This window comes from Zerene cesonia, chromosome 1 (assembly GCF_012273895.1).
Source record: "Zerene cesonia ecotype Mississippi chromosome 1, Zerene_cesonia_1.1, whole genome shotgun sequence".
NCBI classification, from domain to species: domain Eukaryota; kingdom Metazoa; phylum Arthropoda; class Insecta; order Lepidoptera; family Pieridae; genus Zerene; species Zerene cesonia.
In genome coordinates, this window is record NC_052102.1 from 10,731,495 (window position 1) to 10,755,578 (window position 24,084).

The window sequence follows — 24,084 nt, forward strand, 5'->3', positions numbered from 1 at the left end:
CTCTGTGGCAGTTGCTAGTAGCCACACTGTACTTTTGTATATAGAAGCCCTGACAAGTGCCAAGTGCCTGTTCACAGTAACAAGTAACTAGTACTTAATCTGTGGTTCACACTTGCCAGTTCCTACTTGCCAGTTGGTCATAAAATTTAAAGTGAAGCGGCGTCGGCCGTTGTTGTGCTTAATGTTTATTGGTTAGTTACTTTGTTTTATGAATTTTCTTAAACTAATTCAAAGTGAAATAAAAATATTTGGTTTACAAAATGATGCGGAATCCCAAGTTAGAAGAGTTTGAAATAGAGACGAAACCACTCAGAAAAACAGGACGACAAAAGTTTTCAGATTTCTTTTACAATGATGAGACTGGAACAGTTATGGGCAGGACTCCTGAAAGTTGGGGTTTGTAATTTTTGGTATTCTTTTTTTTTAATCGATTATGCGTTCATAGTCACATAAATAACAATAACACACAATTACTTTTTATAATTGTTTAAAGGGCGTGGCGCATATGTAGAAAACTAGGATTTTCTTAGTTCTAATTTCAAGTTAGTTTTGTGTAAAAGATATCATATAATGCTACTTGATGAGTCAGTTTATGAGTTATCGGTTTTTCACACTATTTAATTCATAAATTGTTATATTTTCCATAACAGTTTATTTCCATGCAATGGACAGTTAAAATAACGTCATGATTTTTTTCTAATTAATCTCTTAATTTCAAAGATTTGTTACATGTTACATGGTTACTGTTATCAAAGGTACATAATTATGCTTTTTCTTTACTGATTCTTAACTATTTTTAATTTCATTTATTAAATATTTACAGGGTAAACAAAAGCTGAAAATATTATAATCCAACTTTGTTAATCCTATAAATGACAATTTTTGCCTTTATTTAGGTTTGGAGAAACCAAAAATCCATTAAATACCTATATTATAAAAAACGTAATATCAGTTTACATCCCTCTAATATTTAATGCCAATATTCCTTAAAATCTACAGTGACAATGCTTTTAAGTTTTAATATAGATGTCTTGTGTTTCTATACTGAGAATATAAAGTGTAATCTTTCTATATAACTAAGCTTGTTTCTGTTTCTTTCATATTGCAAAGGGGTGATTTTTTTATAAACAGGCTACTCATTACCATCGGAAAACATCATTCTCATGGGAATTATCTTTTAATGCGTAGATAAAGCCATTGGCGAGTAGCTATACATATATGTTACATAATCCCGGAAGCTCTAGAGCTGCTGTTTAATATATTGTAGGTAGCAGTTAAATTGCGTGCCGACTTATTATGGGGGTTAGCCTGTAATCTGAGAAACCTCTTAGTGTCAGGTGTCAAGCAGGCTTTAAGCATTAATCTTTAAAATAATTTGTCCTTGTAGGGTATAAGAATATATATCAATAGAATAAAATGGTTTAAAAGTACTAATACAAACATTGTTATGATGTTTCTCTTACCTTTTGTGAATAGTTCATTTTTATATGTTATTCAATAAATCATTTGCATTGGTTCCTAAATTATTTAAGCAAAGCTATTGGATGTCACTCCAGACCAGATTTAAATTTCTTTTTTAATGTTTTTTGTTTTTGTTTTATTGGTTTTATTACTTCATATAACTAACAGAACTTTTCTCTTCCAGGAAAAATCATCCTTTTCTACCTAATATTCTACGCAGCGCTCATCGCCCTTTTCTCTGTATGCATGGTGACATTCTTACAACAATTTATTAACCCGAGAGTGCCGCGGTTACAACAAGACGGTGGTCTGATTGGCACAAGCCCCGGCCTCGGTTTCCGCCCATTGCCTGAAGATGTACGGAGCACTCTTATATGGTATAAGGGCACAGGGTACGACAGCTATAAGTTTTGGGAGGATCAGCTTATTGACTTTCTGTCGGGTGAGTGATATATGAATAGATATAACAAAGCCAAGTGATAGCATATGGGTTAGGTCTGAGAACCGGTCAACATCTAACTTTCATATCCTTAAATGATAAGAATAGGGCAGAACAGCATTTCCCGGTCAGCAAGTTATCACATTAATATTATATATGTGAAAGTTTGTTTGTGTCGATATTTGTCCGTCAATGCTGATGCTGAAACTACTCAATGGATTTTGATGAAACTTGGCATACAGACAGGGTATGAGCTAACTTGGGTGGTAGGATTCTTTTTATAACAATTAAATGCTTGGGATAATTTCTTAAATAGGTTAAATCAGAGGTTTTTAAAATTTTGATTTAGTTTTCTTATTCGATTAAAAATGTAATTGACATTTTTCATTATTTTCTAAATATGCAATAACCAATGCACACAAAGTTATGTTGCTTGTATTGTCTATGATAATATATATTATCTATAACAAACAAACACATTTATATCTATAATTAATAGGTATATGTGTTCATTTTAATATTGTACAACTTAGCAACTATGTTTATCCGACTTAAATTTTAATCTACTTACTTCTAGGTCAGAGGTAATTATCTCAATGGCAAATTCTAATGATAAACTCTTAAAGCCTTGTTACTGTGCTATCTGAAATAAATAACTATAATATCAGTCGGTGTGTAATATAAAAGAAGAGGATTTTTCAACAGTTGTTCCCAAAAGGAAAGGTTTTCCATTCAACTAGAACTTTTTTTGGTTTCTCTATAACTCAGAGGTTTCTCAATCTATTGGCGTGAAATGTTATCATTTTATCAAATATTAACCTTTCCATAAGGATTATAGTGATTTTTTTTTGTAAAAATAAGACTTTAACATAACAATAAATGTTTGTGAGTACTGGGACTCCTCATAAATATAGTCACATATAGATTCACCTATAGATTGCGCATACAATTTAAATTATTATTTACTTCAGGAAACATTGATTACTTCCGTTCTTTGCCGTCAAAGTGATGTATTTGATTGATCTTCAGTCAAAATACGGCGAGGATTAAAAAAAAAAAGTATCTAGCAAATTAACATGAATTTATTTTTTGTTTTGTAAACGGTACCTTTCGGCTAAATTTACCATAAATAGTTTGGTTTTCAAACACGTAAGCCAATTAGAAGGTATACCATGAATAACTATTTGATACAATGTGTGAGCAAAACTAAAAGACAATAAAAACTTGAAATATATACGTTTCTGACGCTTAGCCAATGCATTACATACGCTATTTCCTCATATGTAACATACAATATAACACATTCAGTGTACAAGAAGAAAGGGCAAACGGCCGGCGCCGGTCAGAACATATTCAACTGCGACTTCCGCAACCAGCCGCCGCCGGGGAAGGTGTGCGACGTCGACATCCGCGGCTTCGAGCCCTGCACCGAAGAGAACCACTTCTCGTACCACAAGTCGTCGCCGTGCATCTTCTTGAAGCTTAACAAGTGAGCACCTGCCTAACTGATACCTGCCTAATATGATAAAGTGGAAATTATTTGTTAATGTACGTTTTGAAATGTTTGAGAGTGAAAACCACTCGACTGATTTCAACAATTCATTTGCAAGCTGGACTTTACCATAGGCTATATATGTACCACGGACGAAGCCGAGGCGAACAGCTAGTATTCTATTAAACAAAAACGTGCGACATAAATTTATTTATCTATTATATATTTATATAATCAGCGTCCTTATTTTGATTTTACTTTTTTTTGCAATTTTAATCAAATGACATGGAATTTTGTCAGATTTCAAATTAGTTATGCAAACCGTGATTAAATACTAGAAGTATATTTTATATTCCTGTATACATTCTCCACATTGTATAATTTATATTCCTGAAATCATTTATTAATTATTATGATGAAATTTCAGAATATTCGGGTGGCGACCGGAGTTCTACAACGATACCAACAACTTGCCCCCAAGCATGCCGCCAGAATTGCAGACCAGCATAAAGAATATCACTGGATATAACAGAGATGCGGTCAGTTTCTAGTACTCAGTTTCTAGTACTCAGTAGTAGTCAGTTTCTAGACTTCCGCCCAATGGAAAATTGACAGTCTGGGGATTATCCCCGCACGAATCCCCTTCTTGTGGATAGAAACTATCTTTTGTGCTTTGTCAGTTCTCAAATTATCTCCAAATCAAATTTAATCCAAATTGATTAATTACTTTCACAATAATGTTAGAAGGGACTTGTATAGTGTTAAGATTTGATTGCCTTGAATAACAACAAACTCACAAATAGTTTGTATTTTCTAAAGCATTTCAATCATCATCCCAACCATAATAATATTTTATTTTAAAATATTCTTCTATTTCAATCTTAAATTGAATTTCTATAGAAAAAATTCATTGGAAAGGCGGGATTCGAACCCACCTCCTTCTCCAGATAGAGAGTCATTAATTTCTTCTTCCAGGCCAATATGATATGGGTGTCTTGCCAGGGCGAGACCCCCACGGACCAGGAGAACATCGGACCGATCACATACCTGCCTTATCCTGGTTTCCCGGGTTATTTCTACCCGTACAATAATGCTGAGGGGTACCTCAGTCCCTTGGTAGCGGTGCATTTGCATAGTCCAGCAAGTAAGTGCGCATGTATTTAATTTAAAAAGAGAAGAGAAATTAAGAAGTTGAGTTAGAATTTACAATAAGAATGTTACCTAATTTGAAAATTTTAAAAACAAAAATTGAATTTTGAGGTGGCATTCGAACCCGCCTTTTATAACCATAAACATTAGAGGAATATTAGGGGTTTTGCTACCGAGACAGAGAGGGAACCGAGATTTACTCTTTCTAACCGAAAAACAACTTGAATTATGGTTCCCCACTATCTATGATCATCTCTTTGGTACAGTGATCTGTTTTGTAAATAAGAATTATCGCAATTTAATCAACAAACGTTTTATTTCAGCTGGTATAGTCATTAACATAGAATGTCGCGCGTGGGCAAGAAATATTAAATACGACAGAAGAGAGAAGCTCGGGGTTGTCCATTTTGAACTCATGATCGAGTAAACTGCCTTTATATACCTCCATGACATATACATTCGGTCTTTCCAGAAGAACACGGTCTTAGTAGACCAACATATTGATCCTATTTTTATAGGTATTTTAGTGGAATATTTAGAAATAGTTTTTGACTCTATGGATATTTTTATTCCAATCTCCTGTCGGATTTTTTCAGTAGAACATGTTTGTGCTTACATAATTTTGTTATAGAAAATTATTTTATCATTTATACATATTATATTTAGGTGTGGAGTTAAATATAGGACCTCAGTAGGCTGAGTGAATCCCAGTAGACTAATGAATCTCTATTTGTTTCACAGATTAGACTTACAAGACATTTCTAAGATACCTATATCAGTCTATCGTAAATATGATCTGATTTTTTTTTTTATTTAATTATTTGTAATGAATTCTTTATACTTTTTATTTTTCTTTTTACTTTTATATAAAGTTGTTTTTTTATGATATTGTATTTTCCGAATTCGAAATTGCCGCCTTTAGTAATTATGTTTGAAAAAAAGATTTTTTTCTATGACAGTGCAAAAATCCAATTTTATTTTTTTATTAAGTGGACTTATGAGGTCACATATAAAATGAAATATATTATACAATATTTTTACATTTGTTTTTCAAATAATGTATCTCATTGGCTGCTATATTTTTAGTTATAATTTCTCTAAATAATCGAAAAGGTAATTTATAAAAATCCGTCCAGATTAGTGCCTCTAATCAAATAGGTAGGTTATATATAATATATACATTTACGACATTACCTATAATAACAATTATATTATTTGTATTGACAATCCATCTGTAGGTTTTAAATAAAGGTGGGAAGACTGAGATGGTAAAGATATAGTCTTAGTATTGTGAATTGTTGGTAAAAATCTCATTTTATCTGATGTATCTCTCGATTATAATGTTTTAACAATACAATTAGTACCGTCAGCAAAGACAGTCCCTGCTCATAAATTTATAGTGACACATATTCATTAATATTTTCAACCGACATTTTCAAAAACGAAGAAGGTTCTTAATTCGACTGATTTTTTTTTGTTATTTTACTCGATAACTCTAAGGTTTTCAGCCGATTGAGGTGATTTTTAATAGAAAGTTGTTGTCATATTCTTTATTTCGAAGTTGGTATCCTTGCCTGGAACGGCGGTAACCTTATTTGAAGAATTATTAACATGAAACAGCCGAATTGTATGACAGACTTAAAAATTCATCGCCTTTTTCAATATTTAGGGGATTTTTTTAAGGAATTGTAATGTAGCCTATAAACCCTCAATTATATTCATTCGAAATAGTCATAAATATATCGTAAACTATTATATTTATTAAAACATATAGATAAGTGGTACTTATTCATTCCTTTATAATATTACAAAGCATTTAGTAAACAATGATCGTGAGTTAGCGGGAATATTACCGGATTTAAAATAGTTTGTATTGATTTGTTTGTACTTAGGATAAGAGTAATTGTAACCGTCCAAATGTATTTGAATACATGTGCCTGATTTTTTTTATAATAAAATTATTTGTATAACATATTGTTTTATTAAATAGCCCTCGTGGTATTAAGCAGTGGTGGCTCAGTGGTGAGAACCTCGGACTTCAAAATCGATAAGTCGGGGTTCGAGACCGGGCGAGCGTGCAGGAAATAAATTGATTTTTTAATTTATCTGCAAATGTGGATAACATCACCACTGCTTAAAACGATGAAGGAAAATATCGTGAGGAAACCGGCATGTCCAAGAATCAAAAAGTTCGACGACATCTACCAACCCGCACTTGGCCAGCGTGGTGGATTATGGCCTGAACCCTCATAGCATCCCAGCCGTGGGAACATGTATGGGCTGATGATGATGAAATAGCCCCCGACGTAATAAGAGTGGGTTCGTAGCTCTCAGGATGGGCCGATTTCCTAACTATGTAAGATTTTGGGTTTAAAAGTTTTTATCCGAATCGTTTTTTAATATGCAAGGGTGATGGTTACCATGACTTGCAGATTACCGGTGTTCGAAGTAAGTGGATTTTATAAAAAACCGGTCGTGTGCGAGTTGGACTTCCACCTAGGGTTCCGTACAATTTTTCCTTTATTTGCTCTTGGTACGTTTAATTAACGGGATCGTTTAATTACTTAATTTAGGGAACTAGGTAGGGTAACCTGTAGGTTTTGTTTCCCTTGCGAGGATCGAAAATTTGAAGCTTTATCTTATGATTGCGTAAGCTTTCGAATGATTTTTTAACAACTTCAAGAGACGGTAGACTTCTTTTTGTCGGATTCCTACCGACTAAAACCCTAATGTGTTCCGTGGAGCCGCTTTAGTGAAAGGGCCACAGGAAGGTCATTATTTGGTTATTGAGGTCGTGCCGGGGAAGTACCACATCCCCACAGGAGACTGGCGTGAAATAGTAGCACGTTACTGTCTTTCGTTCGTTGAGTGATGAAGCCGGAGGCCCATATCCTTTTCCTATCGCTTAGACCTTTCTATTATTTCCCTCGTCAATCCTTATGTCTCACGCTGCCTCGCTGCTCCGGACGATTACATCCCCGATCGATTGCCCGACGACTGGGTAAACCCCTGAGTATTTGATATATATTTAGTTTGATACCACAACAACGTGATCCGACACAAAGTGATCCGGCTTCCGTTTTTTCTTGGAGTACGGAAACCTAAAAATGGACAATGGACAAAAAGGATACGGCCGAACTATTTTCTGTTCAGTTAATGATTTTGTTAGTCCTAAAACGAAGTAGATACTTACTTTTATATTATTATTGTAAAAGTTTGAATGATTGGATGGAAGTAGGTATGGATGTTTAATGTTAACCACACCAAAACTAATGGTCGGATTTTTATGAACAGTTTCATTTACGAGAATATGATACTCTTCTCTCAACAATATTTAATAAACATTCGAATAATCTTTTCTTACTAAAATACGTTAAATTCGAATGTGTTTGTTTATTCATCTTTTTTTGACGTCACAACTACGTTTCGTATAATTTTGTGCCTGGAGATAGTTTTATGAGGCTAAATAATGACATATGCTACGTTTTGCTGCGGTGAAACATCTTATTCACATGGCAATTTCCTTTGACCCCGCGGGCGAAGTCGCGTATACTAATAGAATATATTACCTAATGGAATATAATAGTATGATCGTATTATATTTGACACAACAGACAATACTTGCCAAGTCGCATAGCCCACTAGAAAGGCGTCCTGACGACTGCCGCTAATTGAAATTTTAATTAATTTTAAGATAAGTATGTATTTTTAATTGTATTTGATATAAAATGACTTTAAAACAAGAATATATAACAATAGTCGCTTAGATTCCGAATGCGATGGCGTGACTGTGTTATATTAATTACAAAGAATTTTTGTGTATTTTTTTATTGTTTTAGCTATTGTTGCTTCAATAATAAAAATGAATAACAATCAAAACTAAGCGCCTTGGGTCTTGTCTCCGACAAAGCAGGAGCATATAAAAAAAGTTCTGTGAATATTTTAATATTGATACCTGAGTCGTGTTGACTTGAGTCGAATTGATTAAATTTAAACGCCCTTTGTTTATTTTGTTTGTAAACAATGTGTAATAAATTATGTACGATGCATAGAAAATTATGCATTTATGTATTATAGTAACTAGTTCACACTATGAGTCTATATGTAGTTCTATCATTAGGAACCTTCTCAATTAATTTGTTTGTAATTTGCAGTTGCACGGTGAAAAACAGTACCCTCATTACCGTCCAAGCCGGACAAACTATATTTACCCATCAAATAAAATGTGGGCAGGAGAAATGTGTTGTGTACATCGATCGTTCGCATATGTCATACGATTCCGAACACGTGCGTATGCGCAGACCGCACTCCGTAGGGCGCAGTTGCGTTCAACCCGTCGAGAATAACAGACGCGTTTATAAATAGAACGCGGATGGCAATTGATTTTTGAAATCCGATAAGAATTCCGTGTTCCTTTTTTGAATTTTCAAATGGCAGGCAAGTCTAACGGTGTTGATTCGTCGGGCTGGGCTCGGGCGCCGCCTGAATCTGGGCCTTTGTGGGAAAGGGTTTGTAAAGCGATCTACAATCCTGAAGAAAAAAGCTTCTTGGGAAGAACGCCGAAGCGATGGGGTGAGTTTGTATTGTTAAAACCTGATTCTATACTAATTAACCTGATTATATTCTAATCCGCTTTCTGATATGCCCTAGGCGTTGTCCCTTCTAAATGATCTGGTTTAAAATTATCAATGGTTCAAGAATTGTAACACTATGAAACCTATAAAAATTCAGATCATTGTACATTGTTTGGCATTTCACAGAACATTGCAAGTCGTACGATAGCTTCTTTATTTCAAGGATCTGTTTCTGTATGCAGGCACAATAAAGTGTGAGAAGAATCCTTAAAAATCCATACAAGCTAGTTGATAACTCATAAATTAATTACATTTACTTACAGTTAATTCTTTATGTTACAAATATTACACTGGTTATTTACGCTGGCTTGGTTTGTTGTGTTGTTTACATGGTAAACATTTTTTTATTTTTATTTTCCATCTATGGATCGAATATGGATCTATGGATGGATCGAATTAGACCTTATAAGCGCTACAGTTCAGGTGTGAAAATCATATATATTATGTATATCCGTACAAATTGTCACAGATTTTATCTTACCATTTGGCAATAAGATATATTCATGTGCATATTTCATATAATCCTGCGTAGGTATACATATTTACTTATATTCTTAATTGAGCCAAAATGTAATTTACCATACGTTTATAATTCATGTATAAATAGAACGAAAACACAAAATAATAAAGCAGGGTTCCGTACAAACCTGTATTTTATTACATAATGAATCTTATATATAAAATTCTCGTGTCACAATGTTAGTCTCTATACTCCTCCGAAACGGCTTGACCGATTCCTCTGAAATTTGGTAAGCATATTGGGTAGGTCTGAGAATCGGCCAACATCTATTTTTTATCCCGATATTCCTACGGGATACGGACTTACGCGGGTGAAACCACGGGGCGCAGCTAGTGTAACTATAAATTAGTATTATTAGCCATTAATAAATAACTTTTGTTTTGGGTCGGCTTAGCAGTTTGATCTTCAGCGCCAAGGGACAAGATTTGAGTATTTGATATGAATTTAACAAATAGATATAAGAAAAGCAAAGTGATCCTATACTGGCTTTTGGTCTTGAGATACGGAACCATAAAAAATCGAAAATTGAATACATTGTGATGATTATTATTAAATGTTCCATCGATACATTTCAGTTTCAATGTATTTTTTATGGACTAGCAGTTCGCCCCGGCTTCGCACGTTGTTCATATATAGCCTATGTCACTAGCGAAGTTGCAGCTTTCAAAATTCAAATGGTGAAAGAAATTTTCAAAATCGGTAGTTTTTGAGTTTATCCATTACAAACAAAGAAACAAAAATAGAAATTCTTCCTCTTTATAATATTAGTGTAGATAACCACACGTTTATGATTTTTTTTTTCAAATACTCAGAAACTAAAACACCTATAACCCACATATGAGATAGGAGATGTTTTGCTGATAGGAATATAAAACTTTTTTTCGAGCTAGACACCTAGCTCTGTTTATTGCTAGATCTGAATTTTTAATACATCATTTTAAATGAATCAAAATCAAATCATATTTATGTTCAATGAATCACTTTTTTCGCTTCTTAAACATCTTATTTTAGAATAAAGCCTAATTTAGTCCATACTGGTTTCCTCAAAATCGGTTCAATTATTACGGAGACAAAAAACGTACAACAAACATTACTATTTCATGTTTATATACGGATCGACGAATCTATGTCATAGATTCAATTAATAGCGAATAATGAATAACGTTATAATAAGTAATGAATTATTACAAGCAACCTGTGCATAAACGTCGGCCATTAAAATATTTATCATCGTTTATTTATTATGTATTGTTATTGTAATCAGCGTCATGATTACGTTTCAATTAATTTTTCACAGTCTCGTGTTGTTTTGTTGGAGATCATTCAAACACAATCATAATCTGTTTAGTATAGTACAATTAATTTTACAGTATCAATTTTAAAAAAATATGTTAATGATACTTCTATCAACCGCCTCAAACCGCCTCCTTGGTACAGTTGTTAGCGCGTGAGCGTAGAACCGAGGGGTCCTGGGTTCGATTCCCGTTGGGGACGCAAAAAATGTCTCGATCTGGCAGGACAGAGTATATCACCTGCCCGATACCCCAATACACGGGACTTCACTTTTATATCAGCAGGCCTGCGATAAAAGCAAAATAAAATATCATATGGATACTCACAAGTAACCCAGCTTTCAATTGGTAATATAATAGACCACCTATAATGTTACAAACTCTCAAATATTAGTATAGATTATAATAAAGAATTAAAGAAAGAAAAGATATAATACGTTTATGGACACAACAAAAAAGAAAGAAAGCAATAGATCCATAATTAGGCCTGCCACTGTTATTACAAGTTATGCCAGCACAATATTTTTATGTGTATTTCAACACTTTTAATATTAATATTAGTTAAAAACACACAAATCAACTGCAATCTACAAAATAATAATAAGTATACGCTAATGCGATGGAAGCTGTAGGTATGAGTTAGTCATATAAAGTTATATCGCTCACCTTGGTACTTAATAACACGAAGGAAATAATTAATATCAATATATTATGCACCGTTTCAAACCCACTTTACGTAACAACGCATTTTAATTATCCATGCACGTGCATTGTTTTTCCTAATGTGTCCAAAATTAATTAAAACCTGTCGGATATACGCAAAATGTCAATCGGTATGACTTTTAAATTATATTTTTTATGACCGCCCCGGCTTCGACCGTGTATATAGCCTATATCACTGGATCACAAACAAACGTATCAAATGATGAAAGCATTTTTGAAATAGGTCCATTAGATCCTGAGATTAGCGCATTCAAATAAACAAACTATTCAGTTTTATATTATATACTAGGATATAGTTTATAATATATGTATATATTGTTAGATTTTTAGACTAGATGACCCTGTGAACTTTGTTTCACCTACATAATATATTTGTTGCGGTAACGGCCGGCGAGCGCAAGAATCGACTTTAGGGCGTTTCCCACTCTAACAGAAACAAATCCATTTATGTAGGTACACAATGAGTTAACAATTAGGGTGCTTACTAAATGTAATAACATTATATAAGATTCATAATCCTTATGAATCTAGATTATTATTCTGATTTTTGGTTAAACAACGATTTTTGTACAAATAGATGTATTTACAGACTTCGTAGATTTCCTAACTAATACGATTGGAATTCATAGGCAATAATCCTTCCTACTAATATTATATGCAAAAGTTTGTGACGATGGATATATGTGTATTTGTATGTTTGTTACTCTTTCACGCAAAAACTACTGAACCGATTGCAATGAAATTTGGTACGTAGATACCTGGACAACGAGAATAATAGGCAAATTCAAGGCTAGGCTTTTAGGCTTTTTATCCCGATATTCCTACGGGATACAAACGTACGCGGGTGAAACCGCGGGGTCGCAGCTAATATTAAGTAATTACAAAAAATTAAAAAACAAATACATTGCTTAAAAAACTTCGGATTTGTATATATATATATATCTCTAGAAAAGTTGTATACAATTCCTGGATAATACATTACCAGTACCATGTATAGATCATAGACGGATTAAAAGGTGGAAAAAATCTAATTATTTTGATAGAAGATAAAAACTGCATATTGTAATATCCCTTACAGAGAATCGGTGAACACTTCGCAGTAATTGATAATATGACCCGAAGTACGACTATGAAGAATTTCGTTCCACGAATGCTATGGTTGGAATCGATTTATTATAATATCGTATTGTTTACATTTCAATATTTTGTAATATAAATTGATATAGGTAACTTTTTTTGTCGCAATGATGATAATAAATTAAAATTATTATTAAATACTTTGAAATTAATGTATAAATATATTATGTACCAATTCTCGATAAGTGAACAATGTTAAAATTATTTCTGTCCCTTTAAAATTGACAACAATCGAGACTAGAACTACGCAAAACGAGTTAAAAATAATAAAATTTCAATGATATATATAAATTTGCACTATTTAAATTCATTATATACATATACAAGTTATAAATAAGCAAATACATTTTCAATTACTTCTTGAAATTTTTATCTCATTTCACAACCACTGAAATTATAAAAAAAAACATAGAAGAAATATTTGAAGCATAGAAATAGCGTCAAATTTTAACCAGAAAAATACACACTGCAATACGGGACATTCCACTTTCTGTGGTTTTTGGTAGTGTTGGTTATAGACCAGATCCAATTGGTTGTTACTCATTCAAAATAAATAGATTATCTCGCCTAGACAACACATGATACGAGTATATACAATAACGACATCAAATATTTAAACGCTGGTTTCATATGTAACTCAAATATTATGATAATAATTGCCTGCATACTTCCATCCGAGCAAATACCTGATTGTTTGTGAAAACAATAGGGTATGCGTCTGACACGATCTATATGGGGCTGTGGTTTCTGGAATTAATGTGAAACTTACGTAATTATTTGTTGTGAATTTCTGTGTGCAGACAGACATTTCATACGTAAAGTTCGAGCATACATTTTCGGAGAAATAAAAAAGGAGTTTTTAAGTTCTATTGTTTGATTAACAACCTATCAATCCTATCATATTAACAAATGGGTCAGAATATGAATCAGAAAAAACTTATTCATCAAAGTACAAGCTGTGCTCCTCGGTCACCCGCGTCGTACCTATACGCCTTTATCCTTACTCAATAAATAGACTGTTCTACACATATAAGAATACTAGCTGCACCCCGCGGTTTCACCCGCGTAAGTCCGTATCCCGTGAGAATATCGGGATAAAAAGTTGCCTATATGTCATTCCAGTGGTCCAGCTATCTACGTACCAAATTTCATTGCATCGGTTCAGTAGTTTTTGCGTGAAAGAACAACAAACACACATACATCCTTACAAACTTTCGCATTTATAATATTAGTAGGATTATTGAAATCGAACCAATAGTTCCTGATTAGTCCACGCAAACAAACAAATTCTTTTGCTTTATGTTTATTTCAGATTAACTTATCCTGTAATATTCTTACTTCATCAGTGAGACAAAATAATTAAAAAAATAGATCAAACTCGGTGCTATTTTTCCAAGTTTATTACGGTCCAAAATGATCTAATTCATGAATTACTTTTACCACAGATTTACTAGTTTTAACGTCGTTCAACGTTTAAAATTCAATATCAATTAAGGTGAAGTAACCTTATTCTGTTTTTTAGCATTATCTAGTTCAATTAAATAGATACGAAGAGTAAATATTTTCATAAAGCAATATGTCCTCTAGTTCATACGTTTGCATAATAAAGTTGTTTTAACAAATTTACATTGCGTTATGCATATAATATACCAGCGGTATGTGTATTGTATTTATCATTATGTATATTTAATTTTAATTGAATTGTTAAAGGTTTGATGTGTGGATTATAAATTTGTTATTACTAAGGGCAACCCGGCGAGAATTGATTATAAAGAAAGCGTTATATGAGTATTTTGTGATTTGTTCTTTTACCAAATTATACAAAATCAAGATCGCAGTTTGAAAAATAGTTTATTTTTGAGTGGACCTAGACTTATTATAATTTATTGTACATGTTATTATACTTATTATGCCTTCAAAACAATGTGTCATTTGTTTATTTTTTTTAATTTAGAAGGGCGCTTGTGAATAAAGAAAGGTAAATTACATAATATGTGTCGTTTTTTAATTGATTAAAAAAAAATAGATATACAAGTATTCCAAAATTAAAAACCACCGTTAAATAGGTTTTTATTATTTTGCCGAATGTTACATTGGATTCTATATAAAGAGTAAAGGTTATAAGTATACGTTTACAAGTTCAACATTGTTTACAAAACTTAGGTAATTGGCACGCTTGTGTATTCTATCTTTTATTTTGATAATTATTATAAAACAATAACATGGCGGATAAATTAACTTTTGCAATTAACGATACATAATAATATTTGATTACTAAGGTTATGCAAATATTTAACTTTATTTTCGAACGGTATTTCGGTATGCTATTTATAATTTACGTTTTGCCCGCGGCTTCGCACGCTTTATATGTTTAATAGATGTTATTATGCATATCAACCTTCCTCTTGAATCACTTTATCTTTTAAAAAACCTACTAAAATTCATTTCGTTGTTTTAAAGATTTAAGCATACAAAGGGATATAGGGACAGAGAAAGCGATTTTTGTTTTTTTTTATGTTATACAGGCTAAGAATTATCAGACATTTATATGTTATATCGTTGCAGCTGCAAGCGATTTAGATATTCATCTATAATGTTTTGTGGAGTTTTATGAAATTTTCATGGATATATGTGAGATCACACATGACGCCAATTTTTTCTTGACACCTGACTGACTGAATGGATACTGTTCTACAAAACTACCCAAATGTAATTAATCTGCAGAATCATAAAGTTTTTATGAGTAGTCTCTCTTTAGTCTACTTTGTTCTGTTTATTGAGATTTAGTAGTTGGAATTTTTGTTTTTATAATCATTTATTTATATTTTTAAAGGTAAACGGATTTAAAAACACTTTCATTCTTTAAACTATTAACTAAAGGACATACTTTAAAACACGCGTCAAATATGTTTGGAGTCTATTAATCAAACAAATTGAAAATCAAAAAAAGAGAGGGGAAGGGAAGAGAGAAGAAAGAGAGTTTTACTAGAAGATTTGCTGTAGAATCCGTAATGTTAGGTCAAGGAAATGGAAAATTATTTAGATCACGTATACAAAGACCTTCAATATTAAAATAACTCAAACCTAACCGTCACGCCCTTTCCAAACGGTGAAATACTAAACACATATATTGTAAACGATTTAATAGCCAACGTCAAAAAAGTGTTTGTAATTTATTTACTAAATTCGTTGAACTGAATTCGAGTGTCGAGAAATCAACAAACTTTGAAACATTGACTTGAATTTAAATACACAACATAGTAAACATATTTTTTACAAAATGAAAATTATTGACTGACCTATATAAAGCCTGACCACCTCCTCGGTACAGTGGTTAACGGGTGAGCGTAGAACCGAGGAGTTCAATTCCCGGTGGCGACGCACAAAAAAAAAAAATTTCTCGGTCTGGCAGGACACAGAAGGCTGATCACCTACTTGTCCGTAAAGAAAATCGATCAGTGAAACAGATGTTCATCATCTGCCCCATACCCCACTAGGGGACACGGACTTCACTTTACTTTTTACTATATAAAGCAGCAAAAAAACGGTGCTTAAAGTACACTAGTCCTAAAGTCTAAGAAATTTAGTCGCACTATATTTTTTTGTATTACTAGCTGTAACCCGCGGCGTCTCTCGTCTGGATTTCGGGTAAAAAGTAGCCTTATTGCTAATATAGACCATAATCTATCTCTGTACCAAATTTCAGACAGATACGATAAGCCGTTAATAATTTGATGCTGCGATTAAAGCTTCAATATAATTCGGGTCATAATAAATCAATATGATACATTTCTCTTCCGAATTTCAGATATATCTTAAAGCTATATCTTATACACAGATTTTTATGTCACAACTTTATACAAAATTTTTAAAATGCGATCAAATAAAATAGATTGACAATGAATGCTAATATGGCATTTACAACTATTATTTGATCGCATTTCGTTGAAACTGTAGAATGACGACTCCCTTTACGTAAATCTGTGACGTGTGAATGGGAGACTGAAATCTATGTTTTGGCAAAGATTTAAAACCATCCTATTGATGCTGCTGGCATCGTAAACCGTGTTATTGACAATTTAAACGTTTCGAGTCTCCGTAAATATTCATAACTATTATCTATGAGCTTAACTGAAAGATTATTCACTTTTATATGGAATCACTAGCTGCGCCCCGCGGTTTTACCCGCGTAAATCCGTATCCCGTAGGAATATCGGGATAAAAGTTGCTTATATATTATTCCAGTTGTCCAGCTATCAACGTACCAAATTTCATTGCAATCGGTTCAGTAGTTTTTGCCTGAAAGAGCAACAAACACACACACATCCTTACAAACTTTTGCATTTATAATATTAGTAGGATATTATGAACTTCAGAGCGGTGTCTGTAATAGGGATGTAAATACAAATTTGAATAGGATAGATGGAAATGAGGAAAAAAAATTACTTATACAGTAAATATGTCTGCAGAAATAAAAACTGTAATAAAGCTGAAAAATTAGCAATCTAATAGGTATTTATGTGCGCAAATTAATCGCTTCCCTGTATTTATACAGATTAAAATTAAAATTATTTATTTGCAAGATATATTTATTCTGTTGCTTATTAAATTAATACATTGATATCAAATTTACTAGCGGCTTATTCAGATTTACAAACCATGTGTATACCCATGAAATCTAATTTCAGGTTCTGAATCGATAACACTTATTCGTACGTTAATATTATTAGGCATTCATCTTGTACTTCTATTATTAATGTTTGCAATATATTCGGAACAGAAGCTAGTACATGACCCTCACCATTGAATATCTGATTACCATTTGAATGACTCCATCGGCCTTTTATACCACTCCTATACATTCAAGGACGTGTTCTTTTGTGGTCTTCCGAGCGAATGAAGGGTGAGGCATTAATTACGTACAAATCCGTTTGTTGAAGATTTTAGCTCTCACGCATTTTGGCAAATTGTATTTGTTTTGCAATTCGTTTGAAGCAGGGTTGGGTTAACTGGTTGGTTAATATAGAAGATGATTACATTAACGGCTGAACTATATCCATATAAAATCTGTTATAAACTCTAAGTAGGTTTTTTATTATTATTCTTAATTGCAAGGCGAGTATCGTGCTGATTGACATATCATTACTGTTTTTATTGGAAGAAGAAAATATATGCCATATTAGAATATTTAAGCTTGGACTTGTATGAAAATGTACATGGTTGATATTAAGTACTTATTGATATAATCATTAGCTGCCTTTTAATTTAGAACTATTGAACTTATATCCGTTATTACTCTAAAGCAATTTTTACAAAACACTTATACGTTTTTATATCTATACTCATATTATAAGAGGAAACTTTTGTTCCAACAACCATTGGAAAGGTGTAACTTCACTAAGCGATATAGGCTATATACCACGGGCGAAGTCGGGCCGAACTGTTGTGCAATAATGGACATTAGAAATAAATTAGTCATCTTCCCTACATCACATTTATATTACCGAATGACAGTCGCCGTGACGTCACACCGAGTGGACCGAAATAGCGTCAGACGCAATACCTTACTGTAAATATCGGAACTGACCTGATTGTTGAAATTTTTAGGGTTTAAATGCCTTTCATGGATGTTTCATGAAGCGGATTTTACATTCTCATAGGTCATGATAAAAGCTATGAAAAATCATAAATGGTTCTCCAACTTTTACCTAGTATAAATGAAGTCCCATGTCCCTTAGTGGCGTATGGGGCAGGTTATATACACCTGTTTCACTGATCGATTTTCTTTACGGACAAGATTTTATTTTAGATACAAATACTTAACAACACAATCTCGTGATCTAAAGATGAATACCTTAAACCCACCTGGTATTTGAAAGTTATTACTCAGTATTAAAGCATAGTAGACATATATAAATTTATGATATCGAAGAATTACATATTTTATAGCATAGTACATAAGTATACACAGTTTTACAAAATAGCAGACAAACACACAAAAATCTGAAAGAATTCGAATACCACATTTTCAATGGCTTCTTAAATTAATTCGCTATGATCGTAGTTCAGAAATTTCTGGATAGGTATGCGAAGTTTTATCAAACAAAACTTATTCGACTTTGTTAAAGTCAATTTTGACAATATTCCCTGAAATCGTTTTACATGATGCACGGACAAAGGATGGCTGTAAAGCATTGTTTTATTTACTAGGTTCTCGCGTGACACGTCAATTATAGAAAAATCGTAAACTGAAACATATACATATAGTTATATACTTCAGAAGTATTTCTTATGGTACATAAAATAATTAAAATGTTAGAACTAAACCCAAATTGAAATTCAAGATCCGAATGGTATTGGATGGAAATAGACTAAGGTTAGGGTTAGAGGTCTCCTGTCCCCTCACATACAAATCTACTAAATTTATGTCGTCTGTCAGGAAGTGGACACATATAAATTTTATTGAGTACCCTAGTACATATGCAAATAAAAAAGTATCCGTTAGAAAGATGAAGCCAAACCGATAATCGAGACATTTTCCCTCATAGATTTGTTAACGGAATAGTTTTCTTTCGATACCCAGGATTGAGATATTGCCAGGATAATTGGGATGTGCCCTTAACACGTAAATTTATGGATGAGCCGTTGTATCACTTACATATAAAATAAAACGTTTCATTTTCTGTTTGTACTGGATGATCTTAAGAACTACCAAACCGATGTTAAATCTGAGACATTTTGAATCTCGATGTTAAATCTCTTTTCGCAAACCTTTTTATACCTGAGCGACATCGGCTATGTTAATTTTATTGTTTTATTTCTGGGTCCTGTGTTATTTGTCGTTGGTTCGATAACTCGATTTATCAGATTATATACAAAATATCTTATTTAAAATTAGATTGCTGTCATTCCAGGTATAGTTCTGGCGTTCTACCTGATCTTCTACGCGGTACTGGCAGCGCTGTTCGCTACTTGCATGGGTATCATGTTCCTAACCCTGGATGACAAGAAACCGAAGTTTATTCTGGATAGTTCTCTTATTGGTAAATGATATTGAGGTTTGGCCACTGTTATTAGATTTTAGAGCTTAAAAAGTTAGTTGTGCAGACAGAAGAAATAAAAAACTATGTGTTTGTTGTATGGTAGCTACCGTTAATTTTATTTAGTATAGCTTCAGACTTTGCCCTAAAATGTCAATATTTTGGACACGGAATGTGTTTACCAAGAAGAACATTTCAACATTATTTTCTTTAAGATTAATCACCTACTATGTCGTAAGACAACTATCTAAATATACCGTTTCATTAACAGCCAGTTTAATTTAAGTCCAGAGAGTTTTCCTACTTCTGCTATATGTTCGTTGTCTGCGACATCTATAAGTACAATATAAATTAAAAGCATTACATAGCAATCCTTTCGTGGTCAAACTTGCTCTTGTTGGTTTCGCACATCTGTTGATATTACAAACAAAATTGAAACATTTCTTATAAATTTCAGGAGCCAATCCAGGCGTAGCATTCAGACCAACAGCTGGCTTTGGACTTCGCTACAAGAACACAAACTCTTCCAGTTATGACGTGTATGTCGATGATTTGAGGGATTTCTTTTATAGTAAGTTATGTGATTTAAGTCAAAATGGTTAATATGTTCTAATTACATGAATCTTATTATCAGTATATATATCGTTATAATTAGAAGAGTAAATATATTTCAGATTATGAAGCCGAAGACTGGTATTCAGCTAAGAAAGACTGCAAAGCGGCTGATAATTTTGGGTATCCGGACACTCCTTGCTTTTTCATAAAACTAAATAAGGTGAGCATCAAAACATGCCTTATAATATTAACAAACATACAATAAAACTGTTTTTCTTTAAAAATAATGGAAAATACCCACTTCCTTTAAATAATCGTTATAATGGCCAAAGGAATTTTATAAGATTTTAGCATAAAATAATATTGTATGCGATATTGCAGTGCCATTAAATCGGAAACTATCTTTCTACACTAATATTATAAACAGAAAACTGTATTTTTGTATATTTGTAATGTTTCCACGCAAAAATTGCTGAACTGATTTAAAATTGGACGAAGCAGAGACGAACTAGATAGTCTGTATAGAAATAGAGAAAAATAATTTTCTTATTTTTCTCAGTATTCAAATTTAAACCAGATCTGATCTGTTTTTATTTTGTTGCTTGTTTTCTACCTTCTATAATTTGTGCATTTCACCTTGCAGTACCTAATTACGAGTATGTACACTAAAAAATATTTTTTACCCTTTTTATTTGTAATGTTTCCTGCCTACTAATATTCTTAGTTTAGTTGTACTTTTTAGTTATGTTTTTTTCTAATTAAAATTAATTCACAAATACCTAATGCACATCATTGTTTTTTTTTCAGATTTACGGCTGGAAGCCAGAGTACTATGATGTTAGTAGTCTGCCCCAGGATATGCCCAGTGATTTACAGGAATACATAGGGACCCTACAAGACCTTGAGGTAAATAATATTACACCAGACATAATAGATACACATGTTATTCCGAGCTCTAACTGTTTTAGTATATTTTCATGAAACTAACTCTTTTCAGTGTTTCTTTATAGCTTGTCTGGTGGCTTATAATCAGCTTAACATATACATTATAATGCAATAATATGTATCCTTTACTTTATCTAAATTAATCTAAATTTTAAAATTGAAACTTAAAAGTAGTAATCAATGGGAGTTGTGTACAAGTAATAATAACAATCTATGAGACCTAACTCTAATAATAACTATCTATGAGAAATTTCGAAAGAATACAAAAAAATGATCACGAGGTGGGATTCGAACCCGCGCCAAAAGGTTACCAAACCGTAGCAACGCCTAGCCTCTTGGCCACCCGTTTCATTTTTCTATTGCTTAAAAATTTCCTATTTGTAAAGCATTTCAATGCTATGAAACCAATAATTAAAATCTATTTTCACATGTCTTTAGATATATATGTATATTTTTATTCCACACAAAGCTATCTACTATTTTTTTTTCAATACATATATTATTTACTTTTCTAGCACCAGCAAATCTGGGTTTCCTGCTGGGACGAATCATTGAACGCTACCAGCATAGAGTATCCCTGGGGCAGGGGGTTGCCCGGCCGCTTCTACCCCTACCTCAATGTGGGGGGGTACCTGAGCCCCGTAGTGGCGATTAAAGTCACAACTTTGCGTAAGATTTTTTATGTATTTTATTATTTCTGGTACTTGGAGGAGGAATTCTGGTTTAGTCTGTGGAAATATAAATTCTATCTGGTTTACGTGGCTACGCCTAATAATCTTTTTTTTTGTATTCTTAAAACATTTCTTCCTTATAAAGCACTAGCTGCGCCCCGAGGTTTCACCCGCGTAAGTCCGTATCGCGTAGGAATAACGGCGTAAAATGTTGCCTATATGTTATTCCAGTTGTCCAGCTATCTACGTACCAAAATTCATTGCAATCGGTTCAGTAGTTTTTTAGTTCGTGAAAGAGCAACTAACACACACACATCCTTACAAACTTTCGCATTTATAATATGTATTAAGGTAGAATAGGATTTTAGTGCTAGACTTAAAACTAAAATTATTTTACAATAAATTGTTAATTAGGTAATGATTTTATTTAAATGATAACTAATATTCTATGTATTTAACATATTGATGTGTGATTCAACGATGGATATAAATATCATATAGCATATAATAGAAACAAAATGTTGGGACGTTCATAAATTAACAAAATTAGCTCTACGTCAATGTCAGCAATATAATCGAGTTTTATGTTTCGTTTCGCAACGAATTAATTGATTATTCTATTGCAATTCTTTCTTTTACAGCCAACACACAAATTGCAGTACGTTGCCGAGCCTGGGCTAAGAACATACACTATAACAAAAGCCTGAAAGAACCTTCTGGATACACGCGTATTCCGCTTTACATTGAGGACACAACTGGTCTCAACTCCACAGACACAGATGTCGCTGAAAGCAAATAATTGAAATGAGGTTTTATATGTATGAAACTATAAATCTCCTAGTAATTAGAAGAGTTTCGAAAAAGAAGAGATCGAAATTGTTTGTTATAATGCAATAATGTTATGATGTAACTGTATTGAAATTTTAGAAATTTAGGAAAACATTTTTCGACGTTATGGGGTTATGTAATAATTTTTTCAACTTTAATTTTTGTCTTAAGTTTTGAATCGTTAGTAATTTAACAATCAAAATGAGCATTGAGAAAAATAACTTTTTAATAAAGGAATCTCGTATTTGTAGTAATTTAAAATGTATGTATTTTTGCAGTTTCTGATCTTCTTTTTAATTTAACGCAGGTTGTGCATTGTCACCGTATTTTAATTATAAGTAGACAATTTATAACTTTAATCTTTTTCACCCCACCAGTAGAAAACAAATAAAGCGTATTTTTCCATAATTTATGCCATAAACCTAGTGTAATAACAATACCTACGTACTTTTTAGGTTCTTTTTTGTTTGTGACATTTAAAATTTATAAATTCTTATGAAAAGTATTTCAGTTTCTTTTTAAGATAAAAATCATACTATAAGGAATAATAATTACCATGATTTCATTCCCGATGTGTATTATATATTAAATGCTAGATTTTGGTAGTGATAATGACGCCAGTATCTTTAACCGACGTTCCCAGAAACAAATGAGGTTTTCAATCCGAACTCCATGGATATCATTTTCATTTGGTCCCATTTTAGAATCTCCCGCAGGGACGTCGGTTACTTTTATAAGAGTAAAGAATTATTAACTTATAAGAAGTCCATTGGAATTTTATGACGATTAATTATTTTACATTATTTTCAAAAATAATCATATAAAATTTATTAAGTCATTTCAATAAAATCATTTTAGTTTAGTTAAACGGACTTACATCTGTACATACTTGTTTAATTATGAAATATATACATATGTATACCTGGATTAAGTACAAAATTATGTAAAAGTTTCGTCAATTTATTTGCGAATGTTTTATTAAACGGATAAATACTATGCGTTTGTTTTATTTCCTAAAATTTTCCTAATTAAATTTAAACCTTCACCTATAAACTATCATAGGAGCTAGAGATATTTCACAATAGCTTTTGAATAAATGTAAAAACTGCCAATGGATTATCATTTTCTACTATAACACAATATTTCTACTATACAAACTAAGTTATACTCAACTCAATATCACCAACAAAACTGAGCA

The 24,084-nt window shown here is 32.5% G+C and overlaps 2 protein-coding genes across 2 annotated transcripts; both read left to right on the forward strand.

Moving 5' to 3' along the window:
* The first annotated feature begins 110 nt into the window (after positions 1-110).
* Positions 111-6,509, forward strand: LOC119840064 (sodium/potassium-transporting ATPase subunit beta-2-like). The gene is made up of 6 exons (XM_038366569.1): positions 111-396; positions 1,646-1,903; positions 3,209-3,389; positions 3,820-3,931; positions 4,368-4,536; positions 4,865-6,509. The coding sequence occupies exons 1-6, from the start codon at positions 261-263 to the stop codon at positions 4,966-4,968; spliced, it is 960 nt and encodes a 319-aa protein (XP_038222497.1). The 5' UTR covers positions 111-260; the 3' UTR covers positions 4,969-6,509.
* A 2,310-nt stretch (positions 6,510-8,819) lies between these two features.
* Positions 8,820-23,844, forward strand: LOC119831215 (sodium/potassium-transporting ATPase subunit beta-1-like). Its single transcript, XM_038354509.1, has 7 exons — positions 8,820-9,113; positions 19,762-19,890; positions 20,345-20,458; positions 20,562-20,662; positions 21,250-21,348; positions 21,903-22,056; positions 22,700-23,844. Exons 1-7 carry the CDS (start codon positions 8,972-8,974, stop codon positions 22,855-22,857), a joined length of 897 nt encoding a protein of 298 aa, XP_038210437.1. The 5' UTR covers positions 8,820-8,971; the 3' UTR covers positions 22,858-23,844.
* Positions 23,845-24,084: the final 240 nt, after the last annotated feature.